The sequence below is a fragment of the Aquarana catesbeiana genome, linkage group LG10 (assembly GCF_042186555.1).
Source record: "Aquarana catesbeiana isolate 2022-GZ linkage group LG10, ASM4218655v1, whole genome shotgun sequence".
In the NCBI taxonomy this organism is placed as follows: domain Eukaryota; kingdom Metazoa; phylum Chordata; class Amphibia; order Anura; family Ranidae; genus Aquarana; species Aquarana catesbeiana.
The window spans coordinates 228,102,639-228,123,098 of record NC_133333.1 but is presented as its reverse complement, the minus strand read 5'-3'; the positions used below and the strand labels follow the sequence as shown (position 1 = coordinate 228,123,098).

At 43.4% G+C, this 20,460-nt stretch overlaps 1 protein-coding gene across 1 annotated transcript in view; it reads left to right on the top strand.

Annotated features, from left to right (window-relative positions):
* The window catches only part of LOC141111252 (indolethylamine N-methyltransferase-like), a 58,644-nt gene extending 51,178 nt beyond the window's left edge, over window positions 1–7,466 (top strand). Inside the window, exon 3 of the mRNA XM_073603395.1 lies at window positions 6,874–7,466. Coding sequence (XP_073459496.1) covers window positions 6,874–7,297 — 424 coding nt within the window. The 3' untranslated portion in view covers window positions 7,298–7,466. The remainder of the gene's footprint in view (window positions 1–6,873) is intronic.
* Window positions 7,467–20,460: the final 12,994 nt, after the last annotated feature.

Sequence of the window (20,460 nt, the reverse complement as noted above, 5' to 3'; positions counted from 1 at the left end):
ATGTTACTCCCTTCCTCAACCTGGAAACCATCATCAGAGCCTTCAGATCACTGTGCATCCTCCAACAGCATGTACCCGACACTGTGGTTGAATAAATCTGGGGATTCCTCCATGCATGATGGTGGGGCTACAGAAGGAGTAACTGTGGACAAGGAGCCGGTGGAATAGGTCGCTTTGGCAGCTGGGTTGGAAGGCAAACTACTCTGAACCTGGATGGTGGAGGATTAGGAGGATGAGCATGGCTTTGTTATCCACTCCACCAACTCTTCTGCATGTTGTGGCTCAATAACACGGCCAGCAGCAGAAACAAAGGATAAGCGTGCCACCTGCAGAGGATGCACCATGTCCACGACCACCACTGTTGACTGTAGACACAGAGGCTGTTTGCCCTCTTTTAGTGGCCTGTGAGCATCTGCCTCTCTTTGGTGGTCTTCCGGCCTACACTGTATTAGCTACTGTATACACCGCCTGAAGTGTAGTAGAAACTGTACACACTGTATTAGATACTGTGTACACCTCCTGCATTGTATTAGAAACTGTACTATGGCTGCACTGTATTGTGTACTATGTACACCACCAGAAGTGTAGTAAAAACTGTACACACTGTGTTAGATACTGTGTACACCACAAGAAAAGTAGTAGAAACTGTACTACGGCTGCACTGTATTGTGTACTGTGTACACCACCAGAAGTGTAGTAGAAACTGTACACACTGTATTAGATACTGTGTACACCGCCTGCACTGTATTAGAAACTGTACTACGGCTGCACTGTATTGTGTACTGTGTACACCACCAGAAGTGTAGTAGAAATTGTACACACTGTATTAGATGCTGTGTACACCGCCTGCACTGTATTAGAAACTGTACTATGGCTGCACTGTATTGTGTACTGTGTACACCACCGGAAGTGTAGTAGAAATCGTACACACTGTATTAGATACTGTGTACACCACCTGAAGTGTAGTAGAAACTGCACACACTGTATTAGATACTGTGTACACTGCCTGCACTGTATTAGAAACTGTACTACGGCTGCACTGTATTGTGTACTGTGCACACCACCAGAAGTGTAGTAGAAATCGTACACACTGTATTAGATACTGTGTACACCGCCTGAAGTGTAGTAGAAACTGTACACACTGTATTAGATACTGTGTACACTGCCTGCACTGTATTAGAAACTGTACTACGGCTGCACTGTATTGTGTACTGTGTACACCACCAGAAGTGTAGTAGAAATCGTACACACTGTATTAGATACTGTGTACACCACCTGAAGTGTAGTAGAAACTGTAGAAACTGTACACACTGTACACACTCTACTCTCTCTCTCTCTCTCTCTCTCTCTCTATATATATATATATATATATATATATATATATAATATATATATACACAAGACTGTATACATATATTAATACACTGCCTGCACTGACTGAATATCAAATAAACACTAACAATATATATTCTATGCTAAATACAGAGTTTATATATATATATATATATATATATATATATATATATATATATATATATATATATATATATATATATATATATATATATATATATATATATATATATATATATATATATATATATATACACACACTAGACTGACTGTATATACAGTGGGGACGGAAAGTATTCAGACCCCCTTAAATTTTTCACTCTTTGTTACATTGCAGCCATTTGCTAAAATCATTTAAGTTAATTTTTTTCCTCATTAATGTACACACAGCACCCCATATTGACAGAAAAACACAGAATTCTTGACATTTTTGCAGATTTATTAAAAAAGAAAAACTAAAATATCACATGGTTCTAAGTATTCAGTCCCTTTGCTCAGAAGCACCCTTTTGATCTAATACAGTCATGAGTCTTTTTGGGAAATATGCAACAAGTTTTTCACACCTGGATTTGGGGATCCTCTGACATTCCTCCTGGCAGATCCTCTCCAGTTCTGTCAGGTTGGATGGTAAACTTTGGTAGACAGCCATTTTTAGGTCTCTCCAGAGATGCTCAATTGGGTTTAAGTCAGGGCTCTGGCTGGGCCATTTAAAAACAGTCACTGAGTTGTTGTGAAGCCACTCCTTCCTTATTTTAGCTGTGTGCTTAGGGTCATTGTCTTGTTGGAAGGTAAACCTTTGGCCCAGTCTGAGGTCCTGAGCACTCTGGAGAATCTTAGAATTAAGGCCAAAAAGTTCTATCTTGTTCTCATCAGACCAGAGAATCATATGTCTCACCATCTTGGAGTCCTTCAGGTGTTTTTTAGCAAACTCCATGCGGGCTTTCATGTGTCTTGCACTGAGGAGAGGCTTCCGTCAGGCCACTCTGCCATAAAGCCCCGACTGGTGGAGGGCTGCAGTGATGGTTGACTTTCTACATCTTTCTCCCATCTCCCGACTGCATCTCTGGAGCTCAGCCACAGTGATCTTTGGGCTCTTCTTTATCTATCTCACCAAGGCTCTTCTCCCCCGATAGCTCAGTTTGGCGGACGGTCAGCTCTAGAAAGGGTTCTGATCGTCCCAAACGTCTTCCATTTTAGGATTATGGAGGCCACTTTGCTCTTAGGAACCTTAAGTGCAGCAGAATTTTTTTTTTCACCTTGGCCAGATCTGTGACTTGCCACAATTCTGACTCTGAGCTCCTCAGGCAGCTCCTTTGACCTCATGATTCTCATTTGCTCTGACATGCACTGTGAGCTGTAAGGTCTCATATAGACAGGTGTGTGGCTTTCCTAATCAAGTCCAATCAGTATAATCAAACACAGCTGGACTCAAATGAAGGTGTAGAACCATCTCAAGGATGATAAGAAGAAATGGACAGCATCTGAGTTAAATATATGAGTGTCACAGCAAGGGGTCTGAATACTTAGGACCATGTGATATTTCAGTTTTTCTTTTTTAATAAATCTGCAAAAATGTCAACAATTTTGTGTTTTTCTGTCAATATGGGGTGCTGTTTGTACATTAATGAGGAAAAAAAATGAACTTAAATGATTTTAGCAAATGGCTGCAATATAACAAAGAGTGAAAAATTTAAGGGGGTCTGAATACTTTTCCATCCCCACTGTATATATATATATATATATATATATATATATATATATATATATGCTGCACTTAAAAACTTCTTTGCTTTATTTCACAATATCTTCAGGAGAGATTTACGAAGCAAGTATAATCCTTTCAAGCAATATCAAGGCAACAAATGCCTACACAGTTTCAGACATGAGTAGATTCAGATATGGATGGTTGGATGGATGGATTACGTTTCGGGCTAGTCAGCTTACGCCCTTCCTGAGATCCATTGAAGCACATCTGTATGTGCTTCAATGGATCTCAGGAAGGGCGTTAGCTGACTAGCCCGAAACGTAATCCATCCATCCATCCATATCTGAATCTACTCATGTCTGAAACTGTTTAGGCATTTGTTGCCTTGATATTGCTTGAAAGGATTATACTTGCTTTGTAAATCTCTCCTGAAGATATTGTGAAATAAAGCAAAGAAGTTTTTAAGTGCAGCAACCTCTTGGACTTTTTATATATATATATATATATATATATATATATATATATATATATATATATATATATATATATATATATATATATATCTCAAATACACTGCCACTTACTGAATAACCTGCCTGCTTAATCTAAATCAAGCTATTTCTTTGTCCACGCCAACAACACTACACACGGCCCCGTGTAAGCAGCCTTATATAGTGTGGGACATGGACTTAGTCCCCCTGAGTCATGATTGAGAAAAGGCACCCTGCCTTTGGCCATTTATGGCTCTCTCAGCAGAGCACGCTGTCAGCGCGCTGTCAGGTGCATGCTTTGGCCAATTATCATATAGCAATGCACTGCGATCTCGCAGTGCATTATGGGGTGTTCTGCGGCGCTCTAATTTTCCGTGATAATGTTCGCTGTTCGGTGAATGGGCGAACACCCGTTGTTCGAGTCGAACTTATGTTCGACTCGAACATCAAGCTCATTCCTATTTCTAGCCTGTAATGGGCTGTTGCTGAACTAACTAAAGACTGTAAGTTCCCCCAAGATTGAACCAGCAGGAGCTGTACAAGGGAACAATCAACACTGACCCCAATCACCACTGACATGACTAAAAACATTATCAGAAGCCTTCGAGACAGCACATCACCCAACGACATCATTCCCACAAAACTCCTGAAAGAATGTTCTGACATCTTGGCCCCTACTATAACACACCTCATAAATCAGTCATTCAAAGAAGGGATTGTTCCAACCACCCTCAAGCAAGGCATCATCAAACCCCTGCTAAAGAAACCCAATCTCGACCCTAAGGACCCTAACTACCGCAGACCGATAACAAGCCTGAACACCATCTCCAAGATTATGGAGAAAACAGTAGTACAACAGCTACAACGCCACCTGGACACACACCAACTCCTGGACCCGCTGCAATCAGGCTTCCGCCCAGGCCATGTCTCCTGGTACTGTTAGACCTCAGTGCAGCATTTGATAGAGTGGACCACAATACTCTACTTGTCCGCCTCACAGAAGTAGCAGGAGCCACAGATTCTGGTCTAAAATGGTTTCCATCCTTCTTAGAGAATCGCTCTCAGACAGTGAAACTATGAGCATTCACCTCTGAAACCCACGCAATCTCCAGCGGAGTCCCTCAGGGTTCACCCTTGTCACCAGTGCTATTCAACATCTACATCCGCCCACTCCTCAAAATCATCAGAAAATCGGACCTCTGCTTCCACTCATACGCTGATGACACCCAACTCTACTTTCGCATCACCGGACAAAAAGACCATCATCAGCAATTAGAGAAATGCCTCACTTTGATAGATGACTGGATGACCATTAGCTCCCTCAAACTCAACGGTTCAAAAACAGAACTTCTCCTACAGGCTAACAAAAATTTCAAAACCAAGACTCCGTGGACACCTCCCACCATCTTTGGACAGACCATCTCTCCAAGCACTAAAGCCAAGAGTCTCGGAGCTCACCATTTCCTCAGCCTGCTACGTAGACTCATCTCCTTCATCCCAGAAGAGGACAAAACAGCAGTAGTTGGAACAATCATCAATTCCCGACTCGACTACGCAAACTCGCTCTACATAGGGTTACCCCAATATCAGCTTGCGCGCTTACAACTCATCCAAAATACGGCGGCAAGACTGCTAACAGGGAATCCATTTCCCCATCCCTGAGGAGCCTACATTGGCTAACTGTAAAGAATCACCCACAAATGCATACAAGAAAACGCTCCTCAATACCTTCGAGAGAAAATAAAACACTACACACCCAATCGTAGTCTTTGATCATCTAACCAAAACCTCCTCCTCATTCCCAAATACCGCTACAAAGCAAAAGGAGAACGAAGATTCGCAGTCCAAGGACCTCGGCTATGGAACGCTCTTCCGACTTACATCCGCATGGAAGAAAACCATCAGGCATTCAGAAAAAACTCAAGACCTACCTCTTCTAAGAAGCTGATAACACAGAATGCATCTATCACCTTGAGGTGATTCAGTGTGCATTTGCAGCGCTTTACAAATCATTCATTCATTCTTTCAACCAAGTTTGTGCAGGTGGAAGGAAGAAGAGAAATCTGTAAATAGGGAGGAAGTTGTCCCTGGTTTAATTGTTGGACATTTTCAAGTTGGGTATCCCATAATCCCTTACCCAGGGCCATCTTAATGCATGGGCACTGCCCAGGGGCCCCAGGTGCATGGGGCCCCACAATAATGTTGCTGTACATCATACTTGCCAACTTCCAGGATTTGCTGGGACAGTCATGCTTTTTACTAAACTGTCCCAAGATGGCCGTGTCCCAGGAAGCGTCCCAGAACCTATGCTGTGCCCTCCTGATCCTAATATTGTGCCCTCCTGACCCCTACTGTACTGTGCCCTTCTGCATTCTCCCTGTACTGTGCCTTTTGTGTTGATTATTCTTTGATTTATGGAATGTTTTCCTTTTTTTAAAATCGATTTTATTTAAAGTACTAATGAATTTATGTTTAATTCTATGAACTATTTATACTTTATTTCTTGAAAGTAAGTGCGTAAATTGAGGCAAGCTGGTAGGGGTCCCAGTGAATTACTTTGCCCAGGGGCCCATGATGCTATTAAGACGGCCCTGCCTTTACCCCATCCAAGTTATCATCCCCTAATAAAACAACAAAAAAAACAAGCCAAAAATCTGATCACTGTGTCTGGATACAAGAAGGAAATGCTGTGTGACTGGCTGTGCAGTAATGGGGAACCCTCCAATAGCAACTCCTACAGGGGTAGTACTACACTAGTATGACAATTTTATTTTAACTTGTCAAATTACAGTCTAATGCCCCGTACACACGGTCGGACTTTGTTTGAACATTCCGACAACAAAATCCTAGGATTTTTTCCGACGGATGTTGGCTCAAACTTGTCTTGCATACACATGGTCACACAAAGTTGTTGGAAAATCCAATCATTCTGAACGCGGTGACGTAAAACACGTACGTCGGGACTATAAATGGGGCAGTGGCCAATAGCTTTCATCTCTTTATTTATTCTTAGCATGCGTGGCACTTTGTGCGTCGGATTTGTGTACACACGATCGGAATTTCCGACAACGGATTTTGTTGTCCGAAAATTTTATATCCTGCTCTCAAACTTTGTGTGTCAGAAAATCCGATGGAAAATGTCCGATGGAGCCCACACACGGTCGGAATTTCCGACAACACGCTCCGATCGGACATTTTCCATCGGAAAATCCGACCGTGTGTACGGGGCATTACTGAATTTTGGCAGAATTGCTTATCACACTATATCACTGTGTATTGAAATATTTCCTGTAATGTCCATATTATGTTTTTTTTTTCTTTCAGAGGTCAACTTCAGGAGAAAGAAATGCGCCTAAGGTCGTCCATCATGCAGATTTTGAAATGTGATTTTGAACAGGAAAACATATCTTCCCCAGTGCTACTACCACTTGCTGATTGTATTATCAGTGCATCAATACTGGAAATGATCAGTAAAAATGAAGATGAATACATGAAGAATCTGGAGAAGACAATAAAGCTGCTAAAACCCGGAGGCCAACTGTTACTTCTTTCGCTATTAGACGCAACTTGCTGGGTTGCTGGAGCAGAACGGTTCCATTGTTTTAAATTTAATGAGGAGTTTGTGAAAAACGCCTTTGGTAAGCTGGGTTTAGTCATTGATTACTGTGCAGTGCAGAGGAGACGCAATGTCAGCGATCTCACAGATTATAAAGCTGTTCTATTCATTGCAGGAAGCAAAGGGGAGTAGATGATTGGAGCCAATAGCATTCATCTAGAGCCAAATAAAGCCAAATAGAATTATGTAATGACCTACTAATGGCAGTCAGAAATCACAGCAGCTGCGCTAAAGTCAGCAATGTTATTCTGCATCAATCTGTGTTAAGTTGTTTTAACAAATATCGCTATCCTAATAAAGATCATTCAGAATATAAATGTGTGTTGACTTGTCTTGGAGCAATATTGTAAACCTTTTATGTATACAATATATCTTTTTTATCTATTTATTGATAACCAACGCATTTCAGGACATTTACTGTGTGCCTTTCATCAGAATATGGATAAAGATTATTTAAAAATAAAATATCAGATACAGTGTATGGACAATATATTAGAAAACATAAAAAATAACATTATCAGGTTAAATACCTAAACATTATTAAAAGTTTATGAGGAGAAAAAATATAGAAGAGATTAAATTAATAAGTGTTGTACAGGACGGCAGGGGTGGGTCCTGGATGGCAGCTATATTTCCCCACTATTTGGGTTGTGTTCCCTTTAACCACTTGCTTACTGGGCACTTTAACCCCCTTCCTGCGCAGGCCAATTTTCAGCTTTCAGCGCTGTCACACTTTGAATGACAATTGCGTGGTCATGCTACACTGTACCCATATGACATTTTTATAATTTTTTCACACAAATAGAGCTGTCTTTTGGTGCTATTTATTCACCAATGTTTTTTTTTTTCTAAGCAAATGAAAAAAGACCGAACATTTAAAAAAAAAAAATGTGTTCATAGTTTTTTTTATAGAATTTGGCAAACAGGTAATTTTACTCCTTCACTGATGGACATTATTAGGCTTCACTGATGGGCACTGATGAGGCAGCACTGATGGACACTGATAGATGATGCTGATGTGCACTGATAGGTGGCACTGATGGGCACTAATAGGTAGCACTGGTGGTCACTGATAGGCAGCACTGATAGGAGGTACTGATAGGCACTGGTAGGCGACACTGATGAGGACGCACTGATGGTCACTGATTGGCAGCACTGGTGGGCACTGTTGGGACTGCATTGATAATCAGTACACTGATAATCATTGCCCTTATTATCAGCCCATAGCTGCAAGTCAGTGCAGCAAGAGCAGAGAGCAAAAGCTTTTGTGGAACCACAGATGCTAGCAGACCTACAGCAGCAAAAGCAATAAACAACCCTGATTTGCACTATGTGGAGGCATTCCCCTTTTTTTCCCACATACTCCCTGGATATGAGAAAATGTTTGAACCTTGGAATTGTTCCTTGCTTCTATCCTGGTGATTCAGCGGTGACATCTCAGTCTGCAAGTGTTCCATCGGTCCTTGGCCATCTGTACATCTGCCCGTGGTGGCACACTGCTCGATTGACTCTATGCTGATGGCAGTAGAGTCCAACAGTTCCAGTAAGTTTATTCACACCTACTTACTGTTTTGATGACCTCTGATTGGATATCTGGAATGTTGATGGAACCCCAGTCCTGAGCTCACTTCATTATTTTTTTGTCACGGACTTTTTCTTCATACGTTTGTAGAGACATTTACATAATATCACATATGGTGTTTATGTTCTGCTTTAACCAGTTGCCAACCACCTAACGCAGATATACTGCAGCAGAATGGCACGGGCAGGCAAAATCACGTACCTGGTACATGATTGCCTTCCCGCGGGCGGGGGGTCCGAGTGGACCCCCCCCGGTGCCCGAGGTGGTCGGCTTTGGTCTGGGAGCGTTCAGTGATGAGGGGGAGGCCATCCATTCGTTGCCCCCCCTCGCAATCACTCCCAGCCAATCAGAATCTTTCCCTGCCTCTGTGTAGTACACAGAGGCAGAGAATGTGATGTCATCTCTCCTCGGCTCGGCAGTTTCCGTTCCGGCGCCGAGGAGAGGAGACTGAAATGTGAGTGCACAACACACACACACATCCCAGTAGATGGTGATATGCGTCGCCCCAGGCAGCGTCAGATTAGCGCCAGTAGCGCTAACACCCACGCACGCAGCATTCGCCTCCCTTAGTGGTATAGTATCTGAACAGATCAATATGTGATCCGATCAGATCTATACTAGCGTCCCCAGCAGTTTAGGGTTCCCAAAAATGCAGTGGTAGCGGGATCAGCCCAGATACCTGCTAGCACCTGCGTTTTTCCCCTCCGCCCGGCCCAGCCCAGCCCAGCCCACCCAAGTGCAGTATCGATCGATCACTGACACTTACAAAACACTAAACGCATAACTGCAGCGTTCGCAGAGTCAGGCCTGATCCCTGCGATCGCTAACAGTTTTTTTGGTAGCGTTTTGGTGAACTGGCAAGCACCAGCCCCAGGCAGCGTCAGGTTAGTGCCAGTACCACTAACACCCACGCACGCACCGTACACCTCCCTTAGTGGTATAGTATCTGAACGGATCAATATCTGATCCGATCAGATCTATACTAGCGTCCCCAGCAGTTTAGGGTTCCCAAAAACGCAGTGTTAGTGGGATCAGCCCAGATACCTGCTAGCACCTGCGTTTTGCCCCTCCGCCCGGCCCAGCCCACCCAAGTGCAGTATCGATCGATCACTGTCACTTACAAAACACTAAACGCATAACTGCAGCGTTCGCAGAGTCAGGCCTGATCCCTGCGATCGCTAACAGTTTTTTTGGTAGTGTTTTGGTGAACTGGCAAGCGACAGCGGCCTAGTCCACCACGGTCGTAGTCAAACCAGCACTGCAGTAACACTTGGTGACGTGGCGAGTCCCATAAGTGCAGTTCAAGCTGGTGAGTTGGCAAGCACAAGTAGTGTCCCGCTGCCACCAAGAAGAAGACAAACAGGCCCGGCGTGCCCATAGTGCCCTTCCTGCTGCATTCGCCAATCCTAATTGGGAACCCACCACTTCTGCAGCGCCCGTACTTCCCCCATTCACATCCCCAACCAAATGCAGTCGGCTGCATGAGAGGCATTTTCCTTATGTCCTCCCGAGTACCCCTACCCAACGAACCCCCCCAAAAAAGATGTCGTGTCTGCAGCAAGCGCGGATATAGGCGTGACACCCGATATTATTGTCCCTCCTGTCCTGACAATCCTGGTCTTTGCATTGGTGAATGTTTTGAATGCTACCATACACTAGTTGAGTATTAGCATAGGGTACAGCATTGCACAGACTAGGCACACTTTCACAGGGTCTCCCAAGATGCCATCGCATTTTGAGAGACCCGAACCTGGAACCGGTTACAGTTATAAAAGTTACAGTTACAAAAAAAAGTGTAAAAAAAAAAAAAAACACAAAAAAAAATATAAAATAAAAAAAAATAGTTGTCGTTTCATTGTTCTCTCTCTCTCTATTCTCTCTCTATTGTTCTGCTCTTTTTTACTGTATTCTATTCTGCAATGTTTTATTGTTATTATGTTTTATCATGTTTGCTTTTCAGTTATGCAATTTTTTTATACTTTACTGTTTACTGTGCTTTATTGTTAACCATTTTTTTGTCTTCAGGTACGCCATTCACGACTAGGGATGAGCTTCGAGTTCGAGTCGAACTCATGTTCCACTCGAACATTGGCTGTTCTCAAGTTCGCCGAACAGCGAACAATTCGGGGTGTTCGCGGCAAATTCGAATGCCGCGGAACACCCTTTAAAAGTCTATGGGAGAAATCAAAAGTGCTAATTTTAAAGGCTTATATGCAAGTTATTGTCATAAAAAGTGTTTGGGGACCTGGGTCCTGCCCCAGGGGACATGGATCAATGCAAAAAAAGTTTTAAAAACGGCCGTTTTTTCAGGAGCAGTGATTTTAATAATGCTTAAAGTCAAACAATAAAAGTGTAATATCCCTTTAAATTTCGTACCTGGGGGGTGTCTATAGTATGCCCGTAAAGGGGCGCATGTTTCCTGTGTTTAGAACAATCTGAAAGCAAAATGACATTTCGAAGGAAAAAACCCATTTAAAACTACTCGCGGCTATTGCATTGCCGGTCCGACAATACACATAGAAGTTCATTGATAAAAGCGGCATGGGAATTCCCCACAGGGGAACCCCAAACCAAAATTTAAAAAAAAAATGACGTGGGGGTCCCCCTAAATTCCATACCAGGCCCTTCAGGTCTGGTATGTATATTAAGGGGAACCTCGGCCAAAATTTAAAAAAAAAATGACGTGGGGGTCCCCCTAAATTCCATACCGGGCCCTTCAGGTCTGGTATTGATTTTAAGGGGAACCCTGCGCCAAAAAAAAAAAAAACGGTGTGGGGCCCCCCAAAAATCCACACCAGACCCTTATCCGAGTACGCAACCTGGCAGGCCGCAGGAAAAGAGGGGGGACGAGAGTGTGCCCCCCCACCCTCCTGAACCGTACCAGGCCACATGCCCTCAACATTGGGAGGGTGCTTTGGGGTAGCCCCCCAAAACACCTTGTCCCCATGTTGATGAGGACAAGGGCCTCATCCCCACAACCCTGGCCGGTGGTTGTGGGGGTCTGCGGGTGGGGGGCTTATCGGAATCTGGAAGCCCCCTTTAACAAGGGGACCCCCAGATCCCGGCCCCCCCTGTGTGAAATGGTAAGGGGGTACTTACCCCTACCATTTCACTAAAAAACTGTCAAAAATGTTAAAAATGACAAGAGACAGTTTTTGATAATTCCTTTATTTAAATGCTTCTTCTTTCTTCCTTCATCTTCTTCTTCTGGTTCTTCTAGTTCTTCCTCCGGCGTTCTCATCCAGCATCTATTCCACTGCGTCTTTTATCTTCTTCTCCTCGGGCCACTCCGCACCCATGGCATGGGGGGAGGCTCCCGCTCTTCTCTTCATCTTCTTCATCTTCTTCTCTTCTTCTCTTCTTCATTTTCTTCTCCGGGCTGCTCCGCATCCATGCTGGCATGGAGGAAGGCTCCCGCTGTGTGACGGCGTCTCCTCATCTTACGGTTCTTAAATAACGGGGGGCGGGGCCATCCGGTGACCCCGCCCCCCTCTGACACACGGTGACTTGACGGGACTTCCCTGTGACGTCACGGGGAATGCCACAGGGAAGTCCCGTCATGTCCCGTGCGTCAGAGGGGGGCCCCGCCCCCCGTTATTTATGAACCGTCAGACGAGGAGACGCCGTCACACAGCGGGAGCCTCCCTCCATGCCATGGGTGCGGAGCGGCCCAGAGAAGAAAATGAAGAAGAGAAGAAGAGAAGAAAAGAAGAAGAGAAGAAGATGAAGAAGATGAAGAGAAGAGCGGGAGCCTCCCCCCATGCCATGGGTGCGGAGCGGCCCGAGGAGAAGAAGATAGAAGACGCCGCGGAGGAGATGCTGGACAAGAATGCCGGAGGAAGAACCAGAAGAACCAGAAGAAGAAGAAGATGAAGGAAGATAGAAGAAAGAAAAAGCATTTAAATAAAGGAATTGTCAAAAACTGTCTCTTGTCATTTTTAACATTTTTGACAGTTTTTTAGTGAAATGGTAGGGGTAAGTACCCCCTTACCATTTCACACAGGAGGGGGGCCGGGATCTGGGGGTCCCCTTGTTAAAGGGGGCTTCCAGATTTCGATAAGCCCCCCACCCGCAGACCCCCACAACCACCGGCCAGGGTTGTGGGAAAGAGACCCTTGTCCTCATCAACATGGGGACAAGGTGTTTTGGGGGGCTACCCCAAAGCACCCTCCCAATGTTGAGGGCATGTGGCCTGGTACGGTTCGGGAGGGGGGGCCACACTCTCATCCCCCCCTCTTTTCCTGCGGCCTGCCAGGTTGCATGCTCGGATAAGGGTCTGGTATGGATTTTTGGGGGGACCCCACGCCGTTTTTTTTTTTTTTTTGGCACGGGGTTCCCCTTAAAATCCATACCAGACCTGAAGGGTCTGGTATGGAATTTAGGGGGACCCCCACTTCATTTTTTTTTTAAATTTTGGCCGGGGTTCCCCTTAATATCCATACCAGACCTGAAGGGCCTGGTATGGAATTTAGGGGGACCCCCACGTCTTTTTTTTTAATTTTGGTTCGGGGTTCCCCTGTGGGGAATTCCCATGCCGTTTTTAGCAATGAACTTCTACGTGTATTGTCTGACCGGCAATGCAATAGCCGCGAGTAGTTTTAAATGGGTTTTTTCCTTCGAAATGTCATTTTGCTGTCAAACTGTTCTAAACACAGGAAACATGCGCCCCTTTACAGGCGTACTATAGACACCCCCCAGCTACAAAATTTAAAGGGATATTACACTTTTATTGTTTGACTTTAAGCATTATTAAAATCACTGCTCCTGAAAAAACGGCTGTTTTTAAAACTTTTTTTTGCATTGATCCATGTCCCCAGGGGCAGGACCCAGGTCCCCAAACACTTTTTATGACAATAACTTGAATATAAGCCTTTAAAATGAGCACTTTTGATTATTCATGTTCGTGTCCCATAGACTTTAACAGTGTTCGTGTGTTAGAACAAACTTTTTTCCTGTTCCCATGTTCTGGTGCGAACCGAACAGGTGGGTGTTCGGCTCATCCCTATTCACGACTTTGAGTGGTTATACCAGAATGATGCCTGCAGGTTTAGGTATCATCTTGGTATCATTCTTTTCAGCCAGCGGTCAGCTTTCATGTGAAAGCAATCCTAGCGGCTAATTAGCCTCTAGACTGCTTTTACAAGCAGTGGGACGGAATGCCCCCCCACCGTCTTCCGCGTTTTTCTCTGGCTCTCCTGTCTTAACAGGGAACCTGAGAACGCAGCCGGTGATTCAGCCAGCTGACCATAGAGCTGATCAGAGACCAGAGTGGCTCCAAACATCTCTATGGCCTAAGAAACCGGAAGCTATGAGCATTTTATGACTTACATTTCGCCGGATGTAAACAGCGCCATTGGGAAATTGGGGAAGCATTTTATCACACCGATCTTAGTGTGGTCAGATGCTTTGAGGGCAGAGGAGAGATCTAGGTTCTAATAGACCCCAATTTTTTCAAAAAAGAGTACCTGTCACTAACTATTGCTATCATAGGGGATATTTACATTCCCTGAGATAACAATAAAAATGATTTAAAAAAAAAAATGAAAGGAACAGTTTAAAAATAAGATAAAAAAGCAAAAAAAAAAAGAAAAAAAAATTTAAAAAAAGCACCCCTGCCCCCCCCTGTTCTCACGCTAAGGCGAACGCAAGCGCCGGTCTGGCGTAAAATGTAAACAGCAATTGCACCATGCATGTGAGGTATCACCGCGAAGGTCAGATCGAGGGTAGTAATTTTAGCAGTAGACCTCCTCTGTAAATCTAAAGTGGTAACCTGTAAAGGCTTTTAAAGGCTTTTAAAAATGTATTTATTTTGCTGCCACTGCACGTTTGTACGCAATTTTAAAGCATGTCATGTTTGGTATCCATGTACTCGGTCTAAGATCATCTTTTTTATTTCATCAAACATTTAGGCAATATAGTGTGTTTTAGTTAATTAAAATTTAAAAAGTGTGTTTTTTCCCCAAAAAATGCATTTGAAAAATCGTTGCGCAAATACTGTGTGAAAAAAAAAATGGAACACCCACTATTTTAATCTGTAGGGCCTTTGCTTTAAAAAAATATATAATGTTTGGGGGTTCAAAGTAATTTTCTTGCAAAAAAAAATAATTTTTCATGTAAACAAAAAGTGTCAGAAAGGGCTTTGTCTTCAAGTGGTTAGGAGAGTGGGTGGTGTGTGACATAAGCTTCTAAATGTTGTGCATAAAATGCCAGGACAGTTCAAACCCCCCCAAATGACCCCATTTTGGAAAGTAGACACCCCAAGCTATTTGCTGAGAGGCATGTCGAGTCCATGTAATATTTTATATTGTGACACAAGTTGTGGGAAAGAGACACTTTTTTTTTTTTTTTTTTGCACAAAGTTGTCACTAAATGATATATTGCTCAAACATGCCATGGGAATATGTGAAATTACACCCCAAAATACATTCTGTTACTTCTCCTGAGTATGGGGATACCACATGTGTGAGACTTTTTGGGAGCCTAGCCTTGTACGGGACCCCGAAAACCAAGCACCGCCTTCAGGCTTTCTAAGGGCGTCAATTTTTGATTTCATTCTTCACTGCCTATCACAGTTTCGGAGGCCATGGAATGCCCAGGTGGCACAAAACCCCCCCAAATGACCTCATTTTGGAAAGTAGACACCCCAAGCTATTTGCTGAGAGGTATAGTGAGTATTTTGCAGACCTCACTTTTTGTCACAAAGTTTTAAAAATTGAAAAAAGAAAAAAAAAATTTTTCTTGTCTTTCTTCATTTTCAAAAACAAATGAGAGCTGCAAAATACTCACCATGCCTCTCAGCAAATAGCTTGGGGTGTCTACTTTCCAAAATGGGGTCATTTGGGGGGGAGGTTGTGCCACCTGGGCATTCCATGGCCTCCAAAACTGTGATAGGCAGTGAAGAGTGAAATCAAAGGCGGTGCTTGCTTTTCGCGGCCCCCGTACACGGCTAGGCTCCCAAAAAGTCCCACACATGTGGTATCCCCATACTCAGGAGAAGCAGCTAAATGTATTTTGGGGTGCGATTCCACATATGCCCATGACCTGTGTGAGCAATATATAATTTAGTGACAACTTTGTGCAAAAAAAAAAAAAAAAATTGTCACTTTCCCGCAACTTGTGTCAAAATATAAAACATTCCATGGACTCAACATGCCTCAAAGCAAATAGCTTGGGGTGTCTACTTTCCAAAATGGGGTCATTTGGGGGGGTTTTATGCCATCTGGGCATTTTATGGCCTTCAAAACTGTGATAGGTAGTGAGGAGTAAAATCAAAAATTTACGGCCTTAGAAATCCTGAAGGCGGTGATTGGTTTTCGGGGGTCCCGTACGCGGCTAGGCTCCCAAAAAGTCCCACACATGTGGTATCCCCGTACTCAAGAGAAGCAGCTGAATATATTTTGGGGTGCAATTCCACATATGCCCATGGCCTGTGTGAGCAATATATCATTTAGTGACAACTTTTTGTAATTTTTTTTTTTGTCATTATTCAATCACTTGGAACAAAAAAAATTCATATTCAATGGGCTCAACATGCCTCTCAGCAATTTCCTTGGGGTGTCTACTTTCCAAAATGGGGTCATTTGTGGGGCAAAATGACATAGGCAGTCATAAATTAAAGGCTGTGTAAATTCCAGAAAATGTACCCTAGTTTGTAGGCGCTATAACTTTTGCGCAAACCAATAAATATACACTTATTGACATTTTTTTACCAAAGACATGTGGCCGAATACATTTTGGCCTAAATGTATGATTAAATTGAGTTTATTGGATTTTTTTTATAACAAAATTATAAAATATCATTTTTTTTCAAAATTTTCATTGTTTTTCCATTTATAGCGCAAAAAATAAAAATGGCAGAGGTGATCAAATACCATCAAAAGAAAGCTCTATTTGTGGGAAGAAAAGGACGCAAGTTTCGTTTGGGTACAGCATTGCATGACCGTGCAATTAGCAGTTAAAGCAACGCAGTGCCAAATTGTAAAAAGTGCTCTGGTCAGGAAGGGGGTAAATCCTTCCGGGGCTGAAGTGGTTAAGCGCTGCAATATATCTACTTCATTTGTTCATGTTTGTCACATTGTTTGTAGCAGCTCTTTTCTTGAATTAGTTGAGGGCAGCGCATTAATCACCTTTATCACCCTTATTATCAGTGTTGATGTCCCTTTAACACAATCCGGTTATTGGCTTCCTTCTTCTCTCCTAGCACTGTCAGTGTGAGGAAAGAAACACAGATAACTGGCTTGTGTTTACATCCGTGATCAGCTGTCATTGGACACAGCTGATCATATGGTAAAGGACCGCTGTGATTGGCCCTTTACCCCAAACTGCCTGAACCCGAGGGAGAGAAGAGGACTGACTTACAGTCGCCTTTGGATTGATAACTCCTCATTTCAGACCTGAAAATTTGGTGGTTCGGAGAGATATTTGGGTGGGAAAGAACCTCCATCCCTTAGTAGAGAATAGAGAAGAACACAACAAAATGAGCAATGTGGGCTAGCGCGTGGCTGAGACAAGGTTGCTGAACTCTGATGACCTTCTCTTTGGGACCCCTTAGGCACCCAGGAGATTTCAAACACCCTGTTAAAGAAGAAGTATGACTGGCAGTGAGCCGAGCGTTTTGTACCAACAATTAATCGACTATTTTTGCTTCAGGAGGACAAGCTTTTTTTCCTGTTGGCCTGTTTTTGACCGTAAAAGGGATCGTTTGCTTTTTCTAAGGTGCTTGGCTGATGATCTCCAGCTCCAATATCACAGTGTATATATAATAAATAAACTACTTTTTATAAATATCATGACAAATAAATTACTTTAAATATTACCGTATTTATCGGCGTATAACACGCACTTTTTTTCCCCTTAAAATCAGGGGAAAATCGCGGGTGCGTGTTATACGCCGATCCCCTGTGATCCTGAGCTGCTAGATCTTCAAAATCGCCGACCGCGATTTGAAAATGGTGCCACCAGTGCCGATATACACAGAGCCAGTCCTCGGCTCTTCTCGGCTACTTTCGGCTTCACTCGAGCGCCGCCCGAACCTAGCTGAGTGTACTCGGCTAGGTTCGGATAGCTCCGCTCACAGTCACGCCCATCCCGGGCGGGACTACGAGTGGAGCCGAAAGTGAACGAGAGCCGCCGAGAAGAGCCGAGGACCGGCTCTGTGTATTTCGGCGCCAGCGGCGCCATTTTCAAATCGCGGTCAGCGATTTTGAAGCCCAGGATGGCAGGGGATCACAGGATCGAAGGCTGCACTGGGGCAAGGCTGCACTGGGGAAGGCTGCACTGACAAGGCTGCACTGGGGAAGGCTGCACTGACAAGGCTGCACTAACAAGGCTGCACTGGGGCAAGGCTGCACTGGGGAAGGCTGCACTGACAAGGCTGCACTGGGGAAGGCTGCACTGACAAGGCTGCACTGACAAGGCTGCACTGAGGCAAGGCTGCACTGAGAAGGCTGCAATGATGGGCATTTAAATGTAAGTTTTTTCCCTTCAACTTCCCTCCTAAAAGTTTTTTTTCCTTAAAATTCCCTCCTAAACTTGGGGTGCGTGTTATACGCCGGTGCGTGTTATACGCCGATAAATACGGTAATTAGATGTACACATTGTAGAAACTAAAAAGTAAATGTTTACATTATCACAAAAGGTGACTTTCTTTAGTTATACTTTTTCGATCCTATAATGTGTTTATATAATAATCATTTGTTATTACTATATTTAGCTAAAGCTTTAGGTTAGTGTTTTTTGTTTAGCATAGATGTAACTGGATGACATATTTTTTTCAACATTATAAACTGCATAACTATGTAAAGGAACAGAAATGAGGATGATTACAAGATGCAATAGGCCAGGCCTTGTCTTATCTATACTTGTTTGCCAATGCTGTATCTTAGACCAATAGAATTGGAAAAACAAATTATCAAAGTATTCTCTACCTCATGGAGTTGGTGATGTTTGAGGTCCTGCATTCCGCACCATCTAAAAAGATAGCACTGAAATTGACAGCTATAGTCCTAATTTTCTATGACCTTCAGTGTTGAGGAAAACCCTTTGGTGCCAGTGCCTCCTGGCCCTTTAAGGGGTTTCAAGTGTCGGGAGGCAGGGCGGGGTTTATGATCATGTGACCGCCACGATTGTCTGTCACAGCAGTCATATAATTGGAAAGCTTTCTGTTAGTCGCCAGTAACTGTGCTGGGAGCGCACAAGGCGCGTGCTCTCTATACAGCTGTGTTTACAAAATGATATGCAAATCTGTGGCCGCTCGGAGAGGCCACATATTTGTGTACTGTTGGTGCAAAGGAGTTAAAAAGGCCAGCTAGGAAATGCACCACTATGCAAACAGTGTGGCCAAAGGAGCTGATTGTAGATACATATAAACCCAACTATTGGATTAGTTAAAGGCTAAGTTCACCTCATTGCATGCATTGTGATAGTACATAGCCCCAAGAGCTGTGCAGTGAATACTCCAAGTGTGGGGTCTGTTACACAGGCTGGTGTGGGTGGTCATAATATACTGTATAAGTGCAGCAGAGATTGGGGGAAGGGTGTTAGGGTGTTAGGGTGATGTGAGCTAGTTCATCTTTTCACATGCTCAGAAGCAAGTATGACACAGAAGTGCTCATAATAGAGCTAGCACATTCTTCACGCTGCAAATTCTGTGATCTTTTAATGCAGTGCATTCTTTTGTGCTTTATAATGCTAGAAGAATGAACTTATTTTGCTGTTGGTATTCACACAGAGTTCTCACAAACGTATTTCTTCATTATTTCTCGTGATCTCATGAATAATCTTTTATTATTTTAAAGCCAGATCTCCCGAATAATGTTTTGAAATATTTTTTATAGTCATTTTTTTTTTAGAATTTTTTATTTCATCAAGAGCTCCTTTTTTTGGATTATTACCAAATTATTTTCTAGTGATCTCCATAATATATTTTTTTTTTTGGTATGCCAAGTTACCACACTAACATTATTATCTTGTATTTTGTAACCTCAAGGAGGTTGGTGTCCCTTGTTAATTTGACATTGTCTTTTTGAAATGTACCTGCCTACTCACAAACAATCTGTCCTATTTTAATAAAAACACATATAGGCATGTATTTTCTCAAAATAAAATATCCATTTATTCTGGTTAACAAAATAAAGAGGAAGGCAAGGCTGGAGAAACTTTTGGAATTTGCAAAGCCTTTTGGCCCCAGGGAAGTCATCAAGTCTGTGTAAACATAAAAAATTATTTTGAGGAGTCCATATAATTTGGAGCCCAATTTGGTCCAGGACTCCCCGAGATCAGGACCAGCAGCAGATGGTATCTATGTCCCCAGGCTGTGGTACTACACCAGCCTGTGTCTTCTGTCAGACCAGACTGAATCCAGGCCATCACTTTCTTCTCTTTGCTGCAACCTTCCCTGCAGCCTTCCTTGGAGGCTGTGGCTCTGGTGGTGGACTTGTGGCAGGAGGAGGAGGAGGATGGGTGAGATCATATATGTGGCTGTTCTCTGTCAGCTGGCCCCTCAACCCCTTCTGAAGGCCCTCAAAAATAATTTGCTCACAGAGTAAGCGTTGGTCCTCCTACGAAAATTCCCCGCTCCTTCTCTCTTTGGCGTGCAGTAGAAGCAACATGGTAGATAAAGAGCAGGTGTGTGGAAATTATTCCAGTAAGAGGAGGAGGAAAGCCCGGAGCCCGAAATGACATGATCCCGGAGGAGGAGATTTAAGGCATACAA